At 37.3% G+C, this 23293-nt stretch overlaps 1 protein-coding gene across 7 annotated transcripts in view; it reads right to left on the minus strand.

Annotated features, from left to right (window-relative positions):
• Positions 1-23293, minus strand: part of LOC129771366 (phosphatidylinositol-binding clathrin assembly protein LAP) — a 70450-nt gene that overhangs the window by 21369 nt on the left and 25788 nt on the right. For 5 of the 7 annotated variants that reach the window (XM_055774932.1, XM_055774931.1, XM_055774929.1 and 2 more), the window contains exons 8-11: positions 20545-20713; positions 20233-20485; positions 20064-20177; positions 17916-18147 (exon numbers count right to left, since the gene is read on the minus strand). In XM_055774932.1, coding sequence (XP_055630907.1) covers positions 17916-18147; positions 20064-20177; positions 20233-20485; positions 20545-20713 — 768 coding nt within the window. The remainder of the gene's footprint in view (positions 1-17915; positions 18148-20063; positions 20178-20232; positions 20486-20544; positions 20714-23293) is intronic. The other 2 variants (XM_055774930.1, XM_055774934.1) reach the window with 2 other exon arrangements.

The following is a 23293-nucleotide window of genomic DNA, read 5'->3' on the forward strand; positions in this document are numbered from 1 at the left end:
GTCGTACACAAATTACGTAATGCGATAAGGGGGGAGGGGGTAGATGTTGCGTTACTTTCTGTTTATTAGAGATAGGAAATTGCGTTACGTAAGGGGGGGAGGGGGTTCAAGATCCGGATTTTTAGCGTTACGTAATTTGTGCACGACGCCTGAGGACATCGACAAGACAACATCGTTACTGAACGAGCTGAACGGCGTGGGATCGAGGGATTCATTACTTGGCCTGACCTGACCTGAAATGCAATCAGTTTGTTTTAACTGTGAGGGAGCGCAGAAAAGCCGATCGATCAGAAGGAGAAGAGAAGGTGACCAAGAGAGCATCGAAATACGGTTCCTCGGGAAGACATTGAAGCAGCCGCCACACACACACATATATATACGCGCGCAACACTTTTCGTTTGCTGGTTATCGAGAAGAAACCTGGAAAGAAATGATCGTTGCTGAAAAATAATCTGCCAGTTCCCCTTGGAATTGAAAATTACATTCAAGCGAGTTTATTTTAATTTTTTTCTATCCATATAATACTGCGACCACATACATTTGGTTTTGTGGTTTGTCAATCAAGTGCAGTTAACAGGAAAGCTTCTGAAGATTATTCTTCAGAACAAGGTTTTTTGTTTCCAATATTGAATGCATATAACCTTGAGCCTCCAACGTAATGGTCTCGTTTTTGAAGCCACCCAAATATTTATTTATTCATTCATTCAGGATGGATTTAGATTCAACTTCAAACAAATGATCCCTAAATCAATGATAGTCCTACGTCACCCTTGCGGTTATACCATAGATATAACCCACTTCCTGTTTTTTTGGAGAAAATCGAGCCGTTTTGGCACTAGTCGTGCTGCGACTTTTCTCATACCCAAAATATCAACCAAAATATGACGAACGGTCTCGTGAGAGATATTTGATTCACGGGCTAGCTCTCTCAAACTTAATTGACAACATTCCTTTTATTTTTTTCGATGTTTTCATCAGTTGAAGAGGTGGATCCATGACGTGGCAAATCGTTCATGTCTTCTCGGCCGTCTTTGAATACTTTATACCATTCATACAACCGTGTTTTCGACATGGTTGACCACAATTGTCACCAATTATATTCTGCAGCTATTTCTACGTTTCGGCACAACAAATTTTGTTTACAACACAAAATGTTACACAGACCACTAGCAGTAGTACCAACTTAGAAAACAATAAAAATGTTCAAAGGGAAGATTGACGATCACAAATTATCGGTATTTATTTGAAAGAATGTATATTAGGGTGCCAATGGATATATGGAAAAAATCGACCCTAAAATTTCAAAAAGTTATCCCATAGAAAATGTTCACCACCGCGAAAAAACACCCTATGCAAAATTACAGCTAAATCGAACTTAATGGAGAGTGGCGCAAAGCGGTCAAAGTTTGAGTTTATTGAAAATCGAAAACCGCGGTTCATTGAAGAATCGTGGTTTTTTCAAGAGACGATTTTATTGAAAGAATCATGGATCGTACGCTTGTTCTAATTCCAGCAAAATATATATTTTTTTATATTTGAGACATGCTGCTTTTGACGTAGGACTACGTCTAACCGGAAGATATAGGGGGTGAAATGGAAATCTAGGCACTGAACAAGTAGGAAAAAAAAGCAAGATTTGGAACGCTTATAACTCGAGCATTTTTCAATAGATCGCAAAAGTTTTTGCATCAATTGATAGGAAATATATCTACGCACCTATCATAACGAATAACATTTCATTTTTCTTGAGATAAATAATTGAATAATTGTGAAATATCAAGCATTGTCAAAATGCACTATGTGCCCATTTTTGATAGGTCCATTTTGTGCTCCTCAAATCGTACCGACCAAAACGGGCAACCAGAGCAGCAGCGAAATAGAATGAAGCACGATTGGAAAGGAAAAAGAAAAAATGAACGAAACATTGGTCGCAGTCTCACACATGCGTAATTCTCGAGCCAACCAGTCAGCTTAAAAATCCCCGCTCCGCTGCCGTAACGATCATTCTCATTCAAACCGTACACCACATCGGTTCGCATCACAACACATCAACAAACCAACCCAAGCAGCCATGTCTGGACATGGTAAAGGAGGAAAAGTGAAGGGAAAGGCAAAATCACGCTCGAACCGTGTTGATCTAGAGTTCCCCGCAAGGGTAGCTAGGCCGAGCGCGTTAGTACCAGTGCACCAGTCCACCTAGCCGGCGTTATATAGTTTCGGCCGCCGAAGTGATCGAGTTAGCTGGCAAAGCTGCTCGCGACGATAAGAAAACCCGCATTCGGAACAGAACACATTCGGTTCGGTGGACATCAAGATAACAGGCAGTTGCAGCGAGTGGCGAGTGGCAAACGCAATCGCAAAATGGCATCAGGTAATAGAAAAAAAAGTTTGTTCTTTATACAAACTGCTTTGGTGGCAAATCCAGAACAAGGCGGCATCGAGGGCGTTCGAAATGGTTTTTTTTCAAAAGCACGAGTACTAAGTTTTCTAAATTGGAACCATTCCATAAAACAAGGCGCTTTTCAGGGCCATTAAACCTTCCAAAAAAGAGTTTAGGAAATACAGTTCAATGCTTTCTAAAACATTATCCAAAATAATAATAAAACACAAATTGATTTTTTCATAATTTGTTTGCCGGGATCTGATGAGTATGTGAATTTGGCAGTTGTTCTGAGCTTATTGATAGTTGGGGACTTTCCTGATTATTCAATTTTCACCAATTCTTAAATTGTTTCCAGATTGAAAGTACAGTAATTTACTATTAGTTCGACATTTAGCTAATTGGACGGACATGTAATGCGACTTATTTAGTTGGACATTTTTGTAAACATAGAGATCCAAATTATGACCCCACATTGAAAGTCGACACTGTACCACTGTCATCGCAAATGTTCAATTACAGGTTAAAATTACCTCCAATCCGATACTGAGTGGTGGTAATGCGACGTGCCATTGAATGTAATTTACTGTAAAATATGTCACAAGCTGGATGGGAAGAAATTTTCCAACTGTGATAGCTGTGGCGAATGGCAAATGCAATCGCTAAACAGAAAGGTTTAGCCGAACAAGATGGGGATATCGATTGATAACAAAACAATAAACTCTTTAGATTGAAGATAATTTTGTGATCCTGAAATGGACCCTTTTTAGCCTGCATGTGAATCCAACGAGCGAACAAATCGTAATGAATGTATTTTTTTGCCATCGCTCCCTTTTAACGCTCATTCGTTCGTCTCGTTGGACTCGCCCCTCCGGCTGAGTCTGCCGATTTGTCTCTATCCTGTGAGTGTGTACCGCTAGAGTATAAAACACGCGGACCCCAAAAAAATATCCTATTTTCTTTCAAACCGTAAACCCGTGTGGTTGTACGGCATCGGCATCGTGGACTTAACAAAGGAGGACAAGTTAAGGGAAAGGCAAAGTCTCACTCGAACCGTGCAGGTCTCCAGTTCCCTGTTGGCCGCATTCACTGATTGCTCCGCAAGAGTAACTAGGCCGAACGGATTGGTGCCGGAGCACCAGTATACCTAACAGCGATTATAGAGTTTCGGCCGTCGGAGTGCTCGAGTTGGCTAGCAAAGCTGCTCACGATAATCAGAAAACCCGCATCAAGAACAGAGCAGCTAACGAGACCAATCGAATATCCGGAGTCGCAACAATCACGTCTGGCTACCACAAACTTTAGACATGGAATGATTTTTTTTTCATAATTTGCTTGCCAGGATATGATGAGTATGTGAATTTGGCAGTTGTTCTGAGCTTATTGATTTTCACCAATTCTTAAATTGCTTCTAGATTGAAAGTACAGTAATTTACACTTATCTCGACATTTAGCTAATTGGACGGACCAGTAATGCGACATATTTAGTTGGATATTTTTGTAAACATAGAGTTCGGGGTCCAAATTATGACCCCACATTGAAGGTCGACACTGTACCACTGTCATCGCAAATGTTCAATTACAGGTTAAAATTACCTCCAATCCGATACTGAGTGGTGGTAATGCGACGTGCCATTGAATGTAATTTACTGTAAAATATGTCACAAGCTGGATGGGAAGAAATTTTCCAACTGTGAAAGCTGTGGCGAGTGGCAAATGCAATCGCTAAACAGCAAGGTTTAGCCGAACAAGATGGGGATATCGAGTGATAACAAAACAATAAACTCTTTAGATTGAAGATAATTTTGTGATCCTGAAAAGGACCCTTTTTAACCTGCATGTGAATCCAACGAGCGAACAAATCGTAATGAATATATTTTTTTGCCATCGCTCCCTTTTAACGCTCATTAATTCGTCTCGTTGGACTCGCCCCTCTGGCTGAGTCTGCTGATTTGTCTCTATCCTGTGAGTGTGTACCGCTAGAGTATAAAACACGCGGACCCCAAAAAATATCTTATTTTCTTTCAAACCGTAAACCCGTGTGGTTGTACGGCATCGGCATCGTGGACGTAACAAAGGAGGACAAGTTAAGGGAAAGGCAAAGTCTCACTCGAACCGTGCAAGTCTCCAGTTCCCTGTTGGTCGCATTCACTGATTGCTCCGCAAGGGTAACTAGGCCGAACGGATTGGTGCCGGAGCACCAGTATACCTAACAGCGATTATAGAGTTTCGGCCGTCGGAGTGCTCGAGTTGGCTTGCAAAGCTGCTCACGACAATCAGAAAACCCGCATCAAGAACAGAGCAGCTTCGGTTCGGCGCTCATCAAGGCAACAATTAGTTTCAGTGAGTGGCAAAGTGTTTCTCCGGCACGTCGCATCAAATGTAATTTACTGAACAACATGTCACAAGCTGGATGGGAAGAAATTTTCCAACTGTGAAAGCTGTGGCGAGTGGCAAACGCAATAGCTAAACAGGAAGGTTTAACCGAACAAGATGGGAATATCGAGTGATAACAAAAACACCAAAGGTTCTTTTCAGAACCATCAACATATTCATAAAGAGTAAACAGTAAACTAATCCATTTTTCAGGTAGATAGGTAGGTATTCACGTAGGAGAAGAAAATAAAACAATATATTTAAAATATATATTTAACAAAAGCTGTCCCCTTTGTATAGTCCTACGTCACTCCGATTATGTCCCCGACATTACCCACCCGTCTTTTTAAACTATTTTATTTAGCTGTTTGTAAATTTTGGCGGACTACAATTTTTTTCGAAACCTCATCAATAATGAAAAGAGTTGACTAACAGAACACAGTTTTATTTGAAAAACGGCCGTCAAATCATATTTTTACGTCTTCTATTATTTACATATTCGAATAAACCGCTTCCTGAAAAGAGTCGTCGAGCCGCTCAAATTGGCTGGCTCTTTTCATTGAGCGCACGGCTCTGAGCCGTTTACTGAAATGAACCGTTTTGTCCATCTCTAGTTTAGGGTGCCAATGAAAAAGTTCATCTCGATTTTTCATTTGTTGATTTACCCGATAAAATAGCCGATGCAAGATATTAGCTCAATCGGGCTTCATTTACAGGTGTCGCAGACGTTAAAATTTGAGTTTTTCGGAATCCAAAAAGTCACCGAAAATCGGGGTTTTTAAAAAAAATTGATGTGTCTTAAAAGTGCATGACATTTCGAGATTTACAGTTATCTAAAAGTTTTATTTGTCAAAATTGACTTTTCAGATGAGAAAACGATCGAACCCCAAAAAAAATTTGTTGGCAGACCTGAAGAGAATGCTCGCTGGCAAGAAATTTAAGACCGATGATGATGTATTTTCACATTCACTAATAGTTCTTAAAAAAACACTTTATTCTGTCCAACTTAACTCTAACGAATACAAAAACCCGACTTTTCCTTACAAGATTAGAACACAACTCTGCTCCAGAATGGTGTCCGGGGCCTATTTAATATGTAGAACTGCTTACTCGGCTGATTTCGTCCGCGTGGCGTGATCATGAACTTTCACGTTCAACGGTTGTTTATGCCGATTGTAAATATGCTGATCGCGCTCGTTGCTGGCTGGATACGATGATATGTGTTTATGTTACAGGCTGGATTCCGGTGCGATAATCATACTATACGATGTTTATACTATAACTCCTCCAGGGGGTGAAAAAATGACGTCCTCGGCATTTGCTTTGTGGTGTACTTGATGGATTCTGTCTTTCGATTTTCGTCGTTTTGTTATTTTTCTGATTATTTTCTCATGATGTTGAATGACAAGGAAAATAGTTACTATCATGATGATTGTTGATGCTGATATTCCTCCAAATAGACTCCAGTTCCACAAATCGTGGCTATATTGTTTCAGATAAACATGTTGAATCCTCTTCCTGTTATCTATGGTGTTATTGTGGATTATTTCTACATTATAATCTTTAATTAAATCGGAATTGATTCTGAGATTATGAAATGCTCCATGCATTAGTTCTGGTTTACTTATTATTTCTTTGGAGAGATACTCTTGTTCGAGAAAGTTTACACTGCAGTTAGAAAATGTTATGATGAAATTTCCTGTTAATGTTCTATTATCTGGACCGCAAGTTGATTTTAGATTTTGTTTATTTGCGTTTGATATCAGAATTGAATTTTCTTATATTAGCGTTGCTCTTGTGATAATTTCGTTTTTCTTGATAGTGTGGTTGAATTCGAAATATAAGGGGTTCAATGCAGTCATCGGAAAATTTCTTTATGTGAATGTTCCGCTGGACATATTCATACGGTCGATTAGTAGTGTATAAATCGTTTTTTGATTTAATCAGAAACGAGGGTGCATCTTTGATTATTGTATTATTAATATTCGACGGGAAAATCCGGATCGTCGTTGATTCGTCTTGTTGAAGTTGCGGGATGTGTAGAATGTATAACAGGTTTTCACTACTGACTGCATTTTTGGAGTAACCAAATTAAGTGCTTCGTCAGGAAGATCGATAGTGATTCCTTGGTTTTTCAGAGATTCTTGAATAAATGAGATCTCTTTGATTGTGAGGATCTTGCTTGTAACAGTTTGCGTTTTTGAGAAGAATATTGCATCTTGTATATCGAGCAAAGCCTTATTGATTGTGTCAATGTTCATCATGAGTATTAATATATCTATTTCATCCAGAAAAACGTTGTTGATATGAGAGTTTTCTACTATTTAGTTAACCGTAGCGGTAAGGATTTGAATTCTTTGTCCCATTTGGAGGTTGAATTTGAATTGTTCATTATTCTCCTCTATTAATTCATTCATTGTAGTGTTGATAATGCGCAGGTCGTCTCCGTCGGGGCTGCCGGCTATCCATTTCCAAATTCTTCCAATTTGATCCCATCGCTTAGTTCTACGGTTTATGTTGGGTTTTATCTGATACAAGTTTGTATGTAATTCTTTTACTTTGTGTCTTAAGACATTTATTAGTGGATTAGAATTAGCAATCTTACTGTAAGCGCTGCTGGTTAACAAATGTATTGTTGTTTCTATATCAGTGAGATTGATGTTATGTATCATTTTGATATTTCCAGTTTGTATTTTACAATTACCGGTTTTCATTAGTAATACTGGGTTGTAGTTCAGATCTTCGATTTCAAGTTCTTGACAATAAATTCCTATTATAGCAAGCGCAGTTATTATTGAAATAAGTTTCATCTGAAACAACAAAGAGAGTATGAAACCAAATGTTAGTATGTTACTAATGCCTTATGATTTTTTTCAATCGTTTTATCTTATTTTTATGTCTTTTGATTAAATTACAATTTTCAAATGTTTTGTCTGTTACATTATGAGCACTAGTTTTAACAGCTCTAGGTTGTGTCTTCGTTCTTATATTAGGTCTAACAAACACATTTTGGTATTCTTCAATTTCAGGTGGTGTTTCTCGTAATACATTTCTATTTGTTTGTTGCTTTTGAGAGTTTTTCATTTTTAATTTCGCTTCGAAAAAGAGTTTTTGAGCATTCCCTATTATTTCACCAGGGTTTACAATATTGCTTTGATTGAAAATTAATTCGTTTGGAGAGAATGATGTAGATGAGTGTATTGTGTCGTTATACAAAGCAGTTGCTAATTTAATTATTGATCTCACATTCATGCCTTTGAACTTATCTTTGTTTGTGTTAAATATTTCAATTATAGTAGAATGTACTCTTTCTATCTGTCCGTTAGATTCTGATGAGGCAGCATATTCTATGTTTGATCCAAGTTTATCGAGATAATTCCTAAGTTGTATTGATCGAAAAGTGTTTTCGTGATCAGTTATTATTAATCTTGGTATTCCAAAAGATGAAAAATATTTACTTAATGCTTGTTGTACATGGCATAAATTTTTTGATTTTAAATTTATCATTTGAAGATGTTTCGAGAAAGAGTCTATTAATGATAAAAAACTGAATTTGTCGATTATAAAAATATCCATATGGACACGATCAAACGGTTTCTCTGTGATTGGCCGTGGAGTAAGCTTTATGTTGTACGGTTTCCTTTCGTATTTGTGAATATTACATGTATCGCACGTGTTAACGTAATTTTTAATTTGGTTATGCATATTAGGGACAAAATAGCTTCTTTTTAGTTTAGCTTCAACTTCTGAGATTCCGCGATGGGCTCGTGTATGTTCTTGAACTATTAATAAATTTTGTCGGTTTTCATTTTGAACATCTTCCACCATATTATATGTGAGCACAAAATGTCCTTTCAATCCAAAATTTTCTTTGAATGTTTCTTGAATAGTTTGAAGCAAACTCTCAGGGGCCATTATTGCTGTTTGTTTTCCGTTATGAAAATTTTTTAAGTAATGAGTGATTGTATCTTTATCGAAATTAGGTTTGCAAATTATCATCCGATTGAATTTTTGGAAAAGCGTTTCTTGAATATTTGTGTCAACATTAGAGATTTTGAAGATAAGTTGATTTCTGAAATAATTGATTGGTCGTTCTGAAAAATGAATGAAATAATCGTCAGATTCTTCCGCTGAATGGACTGTCTGGGAATCCGTGGAAAGTGATGCAACTGGATCATCTTGGGCTTCCGACATGGGAGGATTATTGGCTAAAGATTCTGTCACTTCTTCATCTGTGCCTGAAAAATGAGAAATACTGTTATTATTGATTTCATTACATTTTATTTCCAAAGGTCTTCTGCTGATGGCATCAGCAACTACGTTTGCTTTCCCTTCTTTGTATTTTACCTCATAATCGTAATTTTCAAGATCCAAACGCCAACGAAGAATTTTAGAATTTTTCTCCGAAGATTTTATGAATGTTAATGGTTTGTGATCTGTTACCAGTGTAAATTTAGAGCCATACAAATAAGGTTTGAATTTATTCACTGCCCATATTATTGCTAAGGCTTCTTTCTCATTGGTAGCATATCTACTTTCGGCTTCGTTAAGAGTTCTTGATGCGAAGGCTATTGGTCTTTCGAGACTATTTTGAATTTGTGAAAGTACTGCCCCTAATGCATAGTTTGATGCATCCGTTGTTAAAATGTAAGGTTGATCGAGTTGTGGATAAGCTAATATTTGATCTGTTGTTATCACTTCTTTTAATGTATCGAATGCTTTTTGATAAGATGGGTCCTGGGTATCGAGGCTTATATCCTTTTTCAAATATTTTGTCATAGGTCTTGCAATGCGGGAAAAGTCTTTTATGAATCTCCTGTAATATCCTATTAGACCAAGAAATTGTTTTATTTCAGTTTGAGTCTTTGGTAGAGGCCATGTAAGTATTTTTTTCAGTTTTATCCGGATTTGGTTTAACACCATCACCAGAGACAATGTGCCCTAAAAATTATGTTTCTCTTTTTAAAAATTCGCATTTGTCTAACTGGATTTTCAAGTTAAAATCGGTTAAAGGTTTCAAAACACGTTGCAGATTTTCCATGTGATTGTCCAGGTTGTATCCGATGACAATTATATCCTCAAGGTACACAAGACAAATTTTCCCAATTAATTCTCCAAGAATATTATTCATAGCACGTTGGAAGGTTGCGGGGGCATTTTTTAATCCGAACGGCATCCTTGTAAATTCAAAGTGTCCTTGGTCTGTCGAAAAAGCGGTTTTTGCTACATGTTTGGGATCCATTTCAATTTGATGGAACCCTGATTTAAGGTCAAGTGTTGAAAAATAAACTGATTTTCCAAGATTGTCTAGAATATCTTCAATCTGTGGCATGGGGAATTTATCGTCAATAGTTTTTTCATTAATCTTTCTATAGTCTATGACGACACGTATTTTCTTTTTACCTGACGCGTCAGCTTTCTTTGGTACAACCCATATTGGAGAGGAATATGGACTATTTGATGGTTTAATTATGCCGTTGTCTAATAGTTCTTTGACGTGTTCGTGTACATCTTTCCTAAAATGGTGTGGATATCTATAACTTTTAGTGTATACTGGAGTGTCATTAGTGGTGTGAATCTCATGTTTTGTGACCGTTGTACATGAAAGTTTTTCCCCTGTTTTTAATAGTACTCCTTGGTTTTTGTGAATAACATCAATTAATTTTGATTTTTCTGATGGTAGAAGGTGGTTAGTTCTAATCAAATCATTTATTTCTGTTTTTGAAATTTTGTTATTATTTTCGATAGGGATTGGCGTTAGGGTTTCAAAATTATTAGTGGTTATTATAATTCTTGGTAGTTTAGATACTTCTTTTTTTGTTGTGAGAATATTTATAATTGATTTTCCGTTTATAGACCTATAAAGTCCTGGTTGAATGAAAATTTCCTCTCTCAACTTTTGGTATGTTGGTACCAGCCAATCTCCATCATTTGTGGTTGATATTGTGGTAATGTGATTATATTGTGTACTTTTTAAAGGGTAATGTTTTGAAAATTTAAATTTTTCGTCAAGTAATGATAAGGTTTGGTTATTGTAATTTATCTTTGCTTCGAATTTTGCTAGTGTTTCTGATCCTAGTAAGCCGTCAAAGTGTTCGTGGAATTTTAATTCGAAAAAACTAAGTGGAGGAAATAAACCATTGAAAATGTCTAATTTGCCTTTCTTTATCACTTTGTTGGTACCAAACACATTTTTCACTGCTACATTTTTGATTGTCGATGTTTTTGTTAAAATTCCGGGAGAAATAATATTTTTATTTGCGCCTGTGTCAATGAGGTGTTTTATTATTCGTCCGAAAAGGTTAATTTTCAAATAAGGCAAAAAATTTAGGTTTGATTTTGATTCAGCGTTTCTTCGTGAAAATTTACTGAAACATCTTCTACTGTTTCGTCCTCACTCTCGCTTTCAGATTGAATTTCATGGTTATTAATAGGTCTGTTTAATGTTAGCTTTGATTTTACAGAGTTGGTATCCATTGGCTCAATTATATGGTTCGATGATCTTGAGTTTTGATTGGGTTTGTTAGTTGCTTCCGTAGATTTAGGCTTCATGTGATTTTGATTTTTATTTGGAAATTGATACTCATTATTTTTAAATTTCCTGTGAGGTTCGTTTTGATGAAGAGAATTCTGAGTTCCAGCTATTTTCTCTGTTGCCTGGAATTTACACAGGAATGCGTAAGCACCTTCGAGATCGCTTGGAACCGATGCTTGTGCATATCCTTGATAGGGCGCTCTTAGTCCTGCAATAAAAGCGGCTAAAGCGTCTTGATCAATAAATTTCGAAATTGCTTCCCAATGTTCATTAAATGTAGCATCCTGTTTTGAAATTGTTTTGATGTTCTGTACAATTTCTTTGGTTTTAGCATATTTTTTTATACTCATTTCCGGAGTTTGTTTATGTGACTGTGCAATTTGCTGCATTTGCGCAGTTAGTGCTTCCATTTCGTTTTGATTTGGATCGTTTTCCACAGACACTTTTTGTTGAAGTGCTTTGGTTAATTCGTCTATCTTACTTCGTTCAATGGGAATGTGTGAATATTCACCAGAATCGAGAGACGATAATGAGTTTTCCGACGAGCTTGAATCTTTGTTCCAAAAGCTGCGTCTAGTTTGCCTCCAAAATTTATCCTTCGGCATATGAGCACATCAGGATAACTGGAGATATTGTTTTGTTGACCTCACGTTCTCTTAGAACTCGTAAAAGTCAAGAAGTTATAAACTCTCTTAGAACTTTTATAACTTCGACAAAGTGAAGCCTCTCTTAGAACTGCTTCTACTTTGCTGACAAGGAAACTTCTCTTAGAACGGTTTGACTTGCACTTGAGCGATTCAATTATCCAACGCGCTCTCTTAGAACACACGAAAAGAAAAATTGAATTACTCACCCTTGCTTCGTCGTGGTGTGCTAGCGGTCCCCTCAGGCTAGTGTCGCGCGGTGTGATCACAACTCCGATTAACTTTCCAAGTTGCATCGGATGGTTTCGTCAATTCCTTGAAACTGCTACTTCCGGTCTCACTTTGGTCGTAATTTATTATTTTACGCCTTTACACTGTTTATCACGCACTTAGTCCTCAGGCCGCACCGGCTGCGCCAATTAAAGGATCATTCACTAATAGTTCTTAAAAAAACAATTTATTCTGTCCAACTTAACTCTAACGAATACAAAAACCCGACTTTTCCTTACAAGATTAGAACACAACTCAGCTCCAGAATGGTGTCCGGGGCCTATTTAATATGTAGAACTGCTTACTCGGCTGATTTCGTTCGCGTGGCGTGATCATGAACGTTCACGTTCAACGGTTGTTTATGCCGATTGTATATATATATATATATATATATATATATATATATATATATATATATATATATATATATATATATATATATATATATATATATATATATATATATATATATATATATATATATATATATATATATATATATATATATATATATATATATATATATATATATATATATATATATATATATATATATATATATATATATATATATATATATATATATATATATATATATATATATATATATATATATGTGTATTATAAATATTATATAAAGTGTATTTCTGTCTGTCTGTCTGTTTGTCTTTTTAAGGGGGGCTGCTAGAGGCGAATGAACTGCAAAGTTTAAAGCCTCTTAAAAACAAAGAAAGAAGAAGAAGGGGGGCTGTCATACAAATGAAAAACAAATATCTGCATAATTCGAGAACTGATCAAGCAAATGGAACCAAATTTGGCATATGGAGATTTTAGGATGCAATAAATGTTTTTACGGTGGTTAGACTTTCCACCCCCCTCCCTAAGGGGGGCTGCCATACAAATGAAAGACAAATTTCTGCATAACTCGAAAACTGGTCAAGCAAATGGAGCCAAATTTGGCATGTGGAGGTTTTAGGGAGCACGAAACGTTTCTTTGATGGTCCGACACATCTACCCCATGGCATGGGGGTTGCTGGACCCATGAATGCTCGCTTAGTAAGAAACCGCCGATGTGATAACGAAACATAAATTTTGGGCGAGACGAAGTTTGCCGGGTCAGCTAGTGTACTATAAAAATAGTATCGAAAAGTTGCAAGATCGCTATAATCGCTGTAACGCCGTAGGCAATTATGTTGGATAATAAAATTGAATTTTGCAAAAAAAAATTAATTCTTATTTTATTTTAACACCGTTCAAACGCTGTAATGCATATGTCTAACATCTTATTCATCTCCATGTACTTGCTAGACCGTTTTATAGAGACGAACCAGCCCGGGAAGCTAAAAATGTTTTTGATGAAGAATAAAAATAAGAACATGTTCAGGAGATGTTTTCAATTTCAATAATAAAAACTAATAAAATACAAAAAAATATGTGAAGTACAGTGTTCCGTCAGTACCACCCTTTACCATTCATCACGATGTACACATAAGAAGCGAGAGTATATAAACAGCCCCCTCGACCGTAAGGAGCATTAGAGACGAATAAACTGCAAAGTTTTAAGCCCTCTAATACAAACAAGGGGAAGAGGTGAGGAGCAGGGCTCGGCAAAGTCATATTCAACTGAGGATAGTCAGCGAGCCATGAAGAAAGTCGCCGTTGTATTCAATAGGAAATGAGTTTTGGCTTCTTTTAAAAGTTTCTCTGTCAACACGACTTAACAGTCATTCGGGCGTTTAGTTGGTATCTCACTCTACGACTCGACTATCGCATGTCATTATTCCCCGCCAAATGGACTTCAATGCATTTTGAAGTGACTTCCCCCAAACGAATTCGTTTCTCTCTCTCATGTATCACGTATGCATGTATCGATGTTTGAGTTCAACGTGACTACAGGTAACCTAGACTTTCTTGTATCGTACACGAAAATTACTCACACATATAAAACAGCGTGCAGTGTTGTGTTCAGAAACAATGAGAAATTTATGAATTTTGTTGATATAAACCCGTTTTTCTTCTCAAAATTGAACTCGGAGACAAAGTAAATTACTAATTACTATTTACTAATACTAACGCGAGGACCTTTATAGCATACTGTCTAAGTTCGTTGATTTGAGTTCACGGTGGGTAAACAATAAGCCGTCCATTAATGATGTAACTACTTTTTTGCATTAGAAATTAAGCTCTCGTTTCACTTTATATGGACGTAAAAATAAGATTGTGTACGCGGTTAGCAAGATTCATGTCAGGGGGGAAGAAGTGTGGGTTGAAGTGAGGTTGAATGAAGATGCACATTTGTATTCATCAGTCACGCCAATTAGAATAACCATTGACTAGAATAGTTCATCAGTCATCCTCGCTCTCAATGCTCGTCGGTTCATTTTCTAGTCAATTCAAATGATGTCATAGGCGAATGCCGAAGTAGTCATAATCGAAACGAACTACTGAGAGGACAGTCTGTTTTAATTTTCCATCTTCAAAGATTTCGATTTCGCACGAGTCCCTTTTCAACCATCAACGAGAAACAAGTGCAAGATTGCAATTCCAGAGTGAGAATCTATTTCCAACCTTCAAGTTAAGCAAACAGCGAATGCAGTAGCAGCAAAAAAAGCAAAGAACAACCATAAGAAGGGTCTTTGTAACCTAATTGGTTGCGTGTCCGCTACTAAGCGAACAATCATCAGCTTATAACTCATGGCCCTCAACTGACTATCTTTGTGTGTTATTCTAGCTACTACGTCCATGCATCAGCCTCTCACTCCACATGCGATCGATCTGCTGCATCGGCAATTGGTGCTATTTATAAACACAACAATGGACTTCTCAAATTTGCCTTTGAGTCTCATATCAACAGTCCCGCTGTGTCCAACTGTGAACATTCGAACAACAGGAATATTCTTACGTCGAAAAAATGCGACATTTGTTGTGTATCGATAGAACAGGAATACTCTAACGCCTAAAGGGCTAATGTGTAATAGATAAAAAATGTGTATCGATGAGATAGAAAAACTCTTACGCCTAAATAGCTACTGTGTAATATACAACATGAGAAAAATGTACACGATAAATGTTACAGCTGTTACAGCTGAATTGCTAGATAAGCCTAATAATAAAAATAAACAGATGGGCCTATCTTTGTGTGTTATTCTAGCTACTACGTCCATGCATCAGCCTCTCACTCCACATGCGATCGATATGCTGCATCGGCAATTGGTGCTATTTATAAACACAACAATGGACTTCTCAAATTTGCCTTTGAGTCTCATATCAACAGTCCCGCTGTGTCCAACTGTGAACATTCGAACAACAGGAATATTCTTACGTCGAAAAAATGCGACATTTGTTGTGTATCGATAGAACAGGAATACTCTAACGCCTAAAGAGCTAATGTGTAATAGATAAAAAATGTGTATCGATGAGATAGAAAAACTCTTACGCCTAAATAGCTACTGTGTAATATACAACATGAGAAAAATGTGCACGATAAATGTTACAGATATGCATGGTTGGCGTAAGCGCCAACTGTGTTTCTCGATTGAATCGAAAGAGCAACAATTGATCGCAGAGAAAGAGTAGAAATTTGAGGCATAGAGACATTTCGACTAAAAAAGAAACATTGAATAAAAGCAAAGAAAAAAGATTGCGAGAGTCTGTTCGAGTGCAACATCAAAGTTATTCCAATGGCTTTGGGGTAAACTTATGAAAAAATAGAATTCGGCCGCTAGTTCGATTGAATTAAAGTAACAAAAATCGTAAAACGCCTCTACCCCATTTTTTATCATAAATATTCACTAAATAGAGATAGATTTTGCTATTTAAAATGTTCACAGTTATGATTATTCAGCTGAAAATAAGAAAATAGCGTTTTCCATCACTAAGTGGTGTTGGTGGTTACGTCCACCATGCGTATTTGGGCAGATCAGCATAGCCACATAGCAGCGGTGGTACAGTACTCTAGCATTTGCAACAGGGACGAATTATCGGGTCGGATTAAAGTCCCTCAAAACCAAAAACTTAACTCTAGCATGCATCGATATAAGCATGTATCGATATAAACGAAGTGTATAAACTGTTTATATCTTCTTCTTGAATGGCGTTAACGTTCCCTGTGGAACTTTTGCCGTCTCAACGTATGTATTAACTAGCATCATTTATTAATACTTAGTTGAGATTTCTTAAGCCAAATAACACGCCTTGAATGTATTCCGAGGGGCAAGCTCTAGAATACGCGTGACCACAGTGCAAGTCGGAGGAAATTTCTCTGACGAAAAATCCCCCGGCCAGAACGGGAATCGAACCCGAACACCCGGCATGATAATGTGAGACGCTAACCACTCGGCCACGGATGCACTAAACTAAAAACTGTTTATATCAAATCGGCAAATCAACAAATAAAATGTACATAGTACAGATATCACAAACCACCATGAGTTCACTCGGTGCAACTCTAACCCCAATCCTGGAAGAGTTTCTAGGCTTTTCACAACACGGGCTCCGCACAGGGGGTCCACCCGTCGAATCAACACCTGTTGGGAACAGGAAGGTTCCTTCTACGCACACGTTGACTCCATGAGTGGAGCAACACAAAAGATACAATCCACCCCACAGTTCCCAACAGACAGAACACTACAATACTACCATTTATCAAAGTTATACTGTAGAAAAGTTCACATATTTTGATGTAGGACAAAATTCACTGGATTAAACCTCTAACCGGAAGAAAAATAAGCGAAAAAATAAAGTATTTTAAATTAGGGCCCCTCAACTGACCATCTTTGTGTGTTATTCTAGCTACTATGTCCACGCAACAATCATCATGTGACGGTAATCCCAGTCCCTTACCGCTCACATTTTCGGTCTGCTGCGTCGGTAATTGGCACTATGATTAACACAACAATGGAAGCCTCATATCAACAGTCCCGCTGTGAATAGCCCAACAGTGAACATTCGAACAATAAGAACATTCTTACGCCGAAAAGGTGACATGTGTTGTGCATCGATAGAATAGGAACACTCTTACGCCTAAAAATGGTAAGCGTAATATCCAACAAAAGTTATCTTAAGATAAAAATGTACACAAATGAATTCGGCTCTGTTACAGCTGATTTGCTAAATGAGGCTAATAAAATAAACTGATGGGATAAAAAAATGTCAAACATTGGCCATTTTTTCTGCCGATTCATAACCAACACATCTGACCTCTGCAGCGCATTTCAAGCTGAGACCTTTCGATTTGTTTGCTTCGAAAGACGAAATATTTTTTCATTTATTCTCGCATTTTGAATTGTTCGTTTTTTTTCTCTTTATAGTGACTTTCAACACATTTTGGCTGGTTCGTTACTTTTACATCCATTTTTGGAAGAATGTCGGGAGTGAGAATTGAACTCGTGACCTTGACCGTGAGAGGTATGGATGAAGAAAAACAATATCACGGTTATATTCCATTTAATGACCACCTCCCAGACCAAATTGGACTTCATCCGAGCCAGCTCAGAGATGTCATATAACTTATTTAAATAAAGATGGCAAATAATTATTTCCCGAGTAAACATAGATCATGGCAATTAACATTTACTATACCTCTAGAAAGATACCCTATGCATACAATTTTCTTAGAACCATCATAATCATGCATTCATTTTTATGAGAGTGATTTATTTTTTGTATAGATTATTTTCCATGTTTTATTTGTTATTCAAATCATACTTACTTAATTTGAGCCGATGATCCTCTGTTTATTGACAAACTTTCCGCCAGTGATGCCAGTGAACTATCTAAATCTCCTGTTAATACTTTGGTCGGTTGTTGAACAGTTGCTGCTTGCACAGGGCCACCTGGAATTGCGGTTGGTTGTGAAGTGATATTTACTCCAACGGTAGTTTGGGTTTGACCAGAATTTCCAATGTTGCCAGGTTTAAGCACATCTCCCAACGCGTCGAATCCTTTCCGGATTCATTTTTTGCAAATCATTTGTGTTTCAAGCCCATTTTTTAAGTTATACATATTATGATTATGTTTCACGTATGCAACAATTCATCGTCCAATCAATATTTAGTTACATTTCATAGTACCGATATCCACAACAGAAGACAGAAATAAAATGAAGATCGAGATAAAAACCCGTTAGATAAATTATGATTTAATTCAATGTTATATACAAAAGCTTTTCATTTGTAAAAAAATACCTCAGCGAATCATTTCCATGAGAAGTAATTAAAAGTGTAACTATCGATCTGTCTTAGCATATATACACATATTCATTTCTGATTAAACAAATTATAAGAGTCAATTTATGTTTTATGCAATATTTTCAATATATAGTTAATTCATGGAAAAATGATTCGCTTAGATCATTTTTTTTTTGTTTCGTTATTTCGAAACTTTTCAAGAAAATACATATAAAATAATTATACGAAACTAACGAGACTAATAAAACTTTGCGCTGCTGCAATCATGATGAATAAATGCTTCGACGAAACAACCAATGGTAGAATGTGAAAATTGTACCTTTTTAAAATGGAAAAAAGGAATAGCGTTACATAACTGCCTGTGATTCAAATGCAGTAGAACCCCGATTATCCGCTGAATAGTCGGACAAACTCACAGCGAATAACGCAATAACGTACTAAAAATGAGGTGCAAACACAAGAAAAAAGATGTTTCTGCATGAAATCTTAGATAATTTTTTTTTTTTGTTTTGTTATTTCGCAAACTTTTCAAGAAAATACATATAAAATAATTATACGAAACTAACGAGACTAATAAAACTTTGCGCTGCTGCAATCATGATGAATAAATGCTTCGACGAAACAACCAATGGTAGAATGTGAAAATTGTACCTTTTTAAAATGGAAAAAGGAATAACGTTACATAACTGCCTGTGATTCAAATGCAGTAGAACCCCGATTATCCGCTGAATAGTCGGACAAACTCACAGCGAATAACGCAATAACGTACTAAAAATGAGGTGCAAACACAAGAAAAAAGATGTTTCTGCATGAAAACTGCGCTTTATTAAAAGATAAATCATTAAGCTATTCATCTATAAGGTCGTGTACACCAGTGGCCAAATAATGTTAAATCCAAGACCAAAAAAAAGCATGAGCCTACAACTCGCTGACAACTTCCGCGAAGGCCATAAAGATTTACTATGGAACTCGCTATCAATAATAATATGCACAGCGGATGATCAGGGTTCTATTGAGTACCGATTTCGGATATTCAATATTCTGGTGCAGACGGAAATTTCAATCACACTACACAATATAGTTTTTGCTTCCGCACTGGAATAATGCAAACATGATGCATTTCATGCTTATCTTTTTCCTATCCTCCTTCAAAACGCTGAAGAACTGGCCTGATCGATCTAAAATTATACCTAAAATAAATACATAGACACAATTCAAAAGCTGCATAAACAATAGCAGTTCAAGATAAAAGTAGATTGAAGGTAAGCTTCGCATTGAGTATTTTTCTGCTGAAATTGATAAAAGCAGCATTTTTTCCAAAAATTCTATCAGGCCTGCTGTTTGTTTAAAATGCTCTCGTTGAAAATCAATTTCATCAAACAATTTTCTATCAATGACTGAAGAGAGTGTCCACAGCATATATTTCTTAGAAAATGCTTAAAATTTTGCAAATTTGTAAGGCTTGTAGCATTCACTCAGCGATGTCAGAGTTAAAACTTGAAACATTTTTGTAAACAACGGCGTTTTATTATGGAATGTTAATGATTTTGCGATGTATATACAAAAAACGATTTGTTAATATGTATTTACAATCCACAACCCAACAAGTATTTTTATATTAACAATGAATGAAAACGAAATATGTTTTACCATAAAAGGATCATCCTTACCGGCTGGATCTATGTTCCCGAATACGGATGAAAAGTTGCTATCAGAAACAAAGGTATTTTCAGTGTTAGCAACTGCAGGATTACCACCACCAGTTGCAGTAGCACCATTGAAACCTACAATTACAAAATAATTAACACAAATGCGATCTAAGATGAATATTTCGCTTACTTCCGTTGCTCATCCATAGATTGTTCGAAGTTGATGGGACTGTGTTTGGTGTAGGCTGCGCAACGCTAAACATATCTGCGAATGGATTCCCCAATTGGAGAAGATCGTCCGACGTTTTAACTGAAGTGCTTGCAGGATGTACATTTCCGCCAAACAAATCCACAATATTATCCTGCGATGCCGGTGGAGATGTCAGGAATGGATTTGTCATGACAGCATCGGCGCCACTAGATGTCGGTGATGAAATTTTCGACTAAAAATCAATTAAATCAAACGATCCGTGAAGATGTTATGGAAACGATAATAACTTACCTTGTATTGATTCATCACTGCTTCTTCTTCCGCCAACGCTTGAGCCTTAAGACTCTCATCTATTACATCATTGGTTGGGTTGTCAAACCTTGCAGAAGCAGCAGCGGTTCCAAAGGAAGAACTAGTAGAAGATAGGGCAGTCACTCCGCTCTTTACGTTCTTTTGATTGCTATTTGGTTGAAGTAACAGTACACAGGATTCGAAAAAAAAGTGGGCGATAGTGGATTGTGTAGTGTATGTAATAATAATGTAATTTGATAAAAATAATAAATACGAAAAAAGCGTAATCAAATGAAATATAAATGAAATTGATACACCGAACTGCCTGTTGCAGCAGATACTGTAACTTCTCATTGAAAACAAATAAAAATTCTCTTAAGATAGCATCAACAAATCTATCGAAATCTCATCCGCTGTGTTACAAGTAAACGTGTATCAACTCCACATGAACATGGTCCAAATACGAAGCTAAAGCTATTAACGTGAGGAAAACGAAATCAATCTGGCATGGAACATTTCAACACGTGTTTCGAAATTTAAGGGCCAGACTGATGGCATCAAGTTCATAGAGTTCAACAAGCCGCAGAGGGCAGAGTTATAACGTGTTGTATAAAACATATCGTAGAAGATAAAAAAAATCAGTAGAGTTGTGGCAAATCAATTAATCTTAAAACAAAAACGAAGATGAGAAAACCAGAGATTGAAATTAATTAATCCAATATGCATTGAAAATCAAATAAGGAGTAAAATATTTGTTCCCTGTGCTACTAAATACTATGCATAGTAATGAAGTTTCCTAGTTTCCCCTATTTTGCTGGAAACAATTCATATCACATACTAGATCTGTTCAAAACGTTTCCGAAAAGCTTTGAATGCATTCGATTTTTCTACATAAAGCATAAAGCTATAAACATTGGCTATCCCACCATAGATTGGGAGGCCTTCGGCGAATCGTGGAACCTGGGATGGGTTTCGTTCGAGCGCGAACTGCGCTGTCATAGATCAAACGAGAAAGGAAGTTATACTCCTCCAATGGAGGTAAGCTATCTCTGGAATTGTTGGCTAGAGCAATCGTTTTTCCAGTCAATGTGTCTTGTGAGGTCATATGCCATGTTTATAGATGCAGAAGAATTCGACCCAATGGCGATGGAAATTTTGATTGGCAAGTGATCACTACCGTTGGTGTCCTGGATTACATTCCACATGCAATCTTCTTCTTCTTCTTCTTCAATGGCACTAACGTTCCTAGAGGAACTTCGCCGTCTCAACGTAGTATTACTTGCGTCATTTTTATTAGTACTTAGTTGAGATTTCTATGCCAAATAACACGCCTTGAATGCATTCTGAGTGGCAAGCTCTAGAATACGCGTGATCACAGTGCAAGTCGGAGGAAATTTCTTTGACGAAAAATTCCCCCGACCAGAACGGGAATCGAACCCGAACACCCGGCATGTTAGTTATGACGCTAACCACTCGGCCACGGGAGCACACAATCTAAGGATAGTGAATTCGAGCAAAGCGAGAGGTCAAGAGCACTTGCGTTAGCAGGAGGTTTAGGTACACGTGTTGTTTCCTCAGTATTCAAAACGGTCAAATTGAAGCTGTTACAAAGGTCATATATCAACAATGAACGATTGTCTGCATACTGTTCCCCCCAGGCAGTTCCATGAAAGTTGAAGTCTCCCGAGATCAATCGTGGCTCAGAAAGGAGTGAGCACATATCAATAAGTTGCTTGCGGCTAACTGCAGCTCTCGGAGGCCAATACAAGCTGACAATACAGAGGTCTTTGCCTCTGATGTTTGCATGACAAGCAACAGCTTCGATCCCTCCAATAGGTGGAAGGTCAATTCGAAAAAATGAGTGGCACTTATTGATCCTCAATAGCACCCCTCCGTATCTGTCATCACGGTCCAAGCGTATAATATTGAAATCGTGGAAAGAGAGATCATCTCGCGAAGAAAGCCAAGTTTCGGAAAGAGCAAAAACATCACAACTGAACTTATGAATTGAAAATTTGAATGTATCCAATTTAGGGATAAGACTACGACAATTCCACTGTAAAACAGTGATATCTCCGACCTCTGTATTTAAATTAGACATCAAGAGAGATAATCATTGCTAGGAGGGGCCATGTTTGCATCAATTGTTGCAAAATTCTCTTTAATACTGGAAGCATTGAGATGACAATGGTTCTGATGGAGTCGGAAACATTAAAGCATGTGAAAATTTGAGCCACAAGGTCAATGAACTTTATAAATCCCGATTGAGAAGTTGAGCTGAACGGAAAAATAAGTACAGTTGGGATTTTTGACGTCCCCTCGAGTGCTGGGTCATTCGAAGGTGAACTATTCCCACGGAAGCCAGGAGGAACCTGATTTTGCTTGTCCGCTGCACTCGATTTTTTAGGCAAGCTAACAGGGGATATCTCCGGAGGAACTTGTGATTGAATTTTGGGAGTGGTCACATTTTTGCGCCGGGGATTACCTTGGGAAATAAACGGTGTGCCCCCGTTAGCTGTGTCCGCTTCCATTTCGTCAACTGGCAACGTGAAAAAGATATTGTGTGAGGAGATTGGATGTTGTCGTTGTTGGGCCTGTGGAGAAGCGCTCTTTAAAATTTCCGCAAAAGTGCGTTTCGAGCGTTCCTCTGAAGAGCGCTTCGGTTTCTCCCAGCGACTCTTGTAAGTTTCACAAGCTGAGAGCACATGTGGGGTCCCCCCCGCAATATGAACATTTATGTTCAGTCGCA

The sequence above is a fragment of the Toxorhynchites rutilus genome, chromosome 2 (genome assembly GCF_029784135.1).
Source record: "Toxorhynchites rutilus septentrionalis strain SRP chromosome 2, ASM2978413v1, whole genome shotgun sequence".
NCBI lineage: Eukaryota > Metazoa > Arthropoda > Insecta > Diptera > Culicidae > Toxorhynchites > Toxorhynchites rutilus.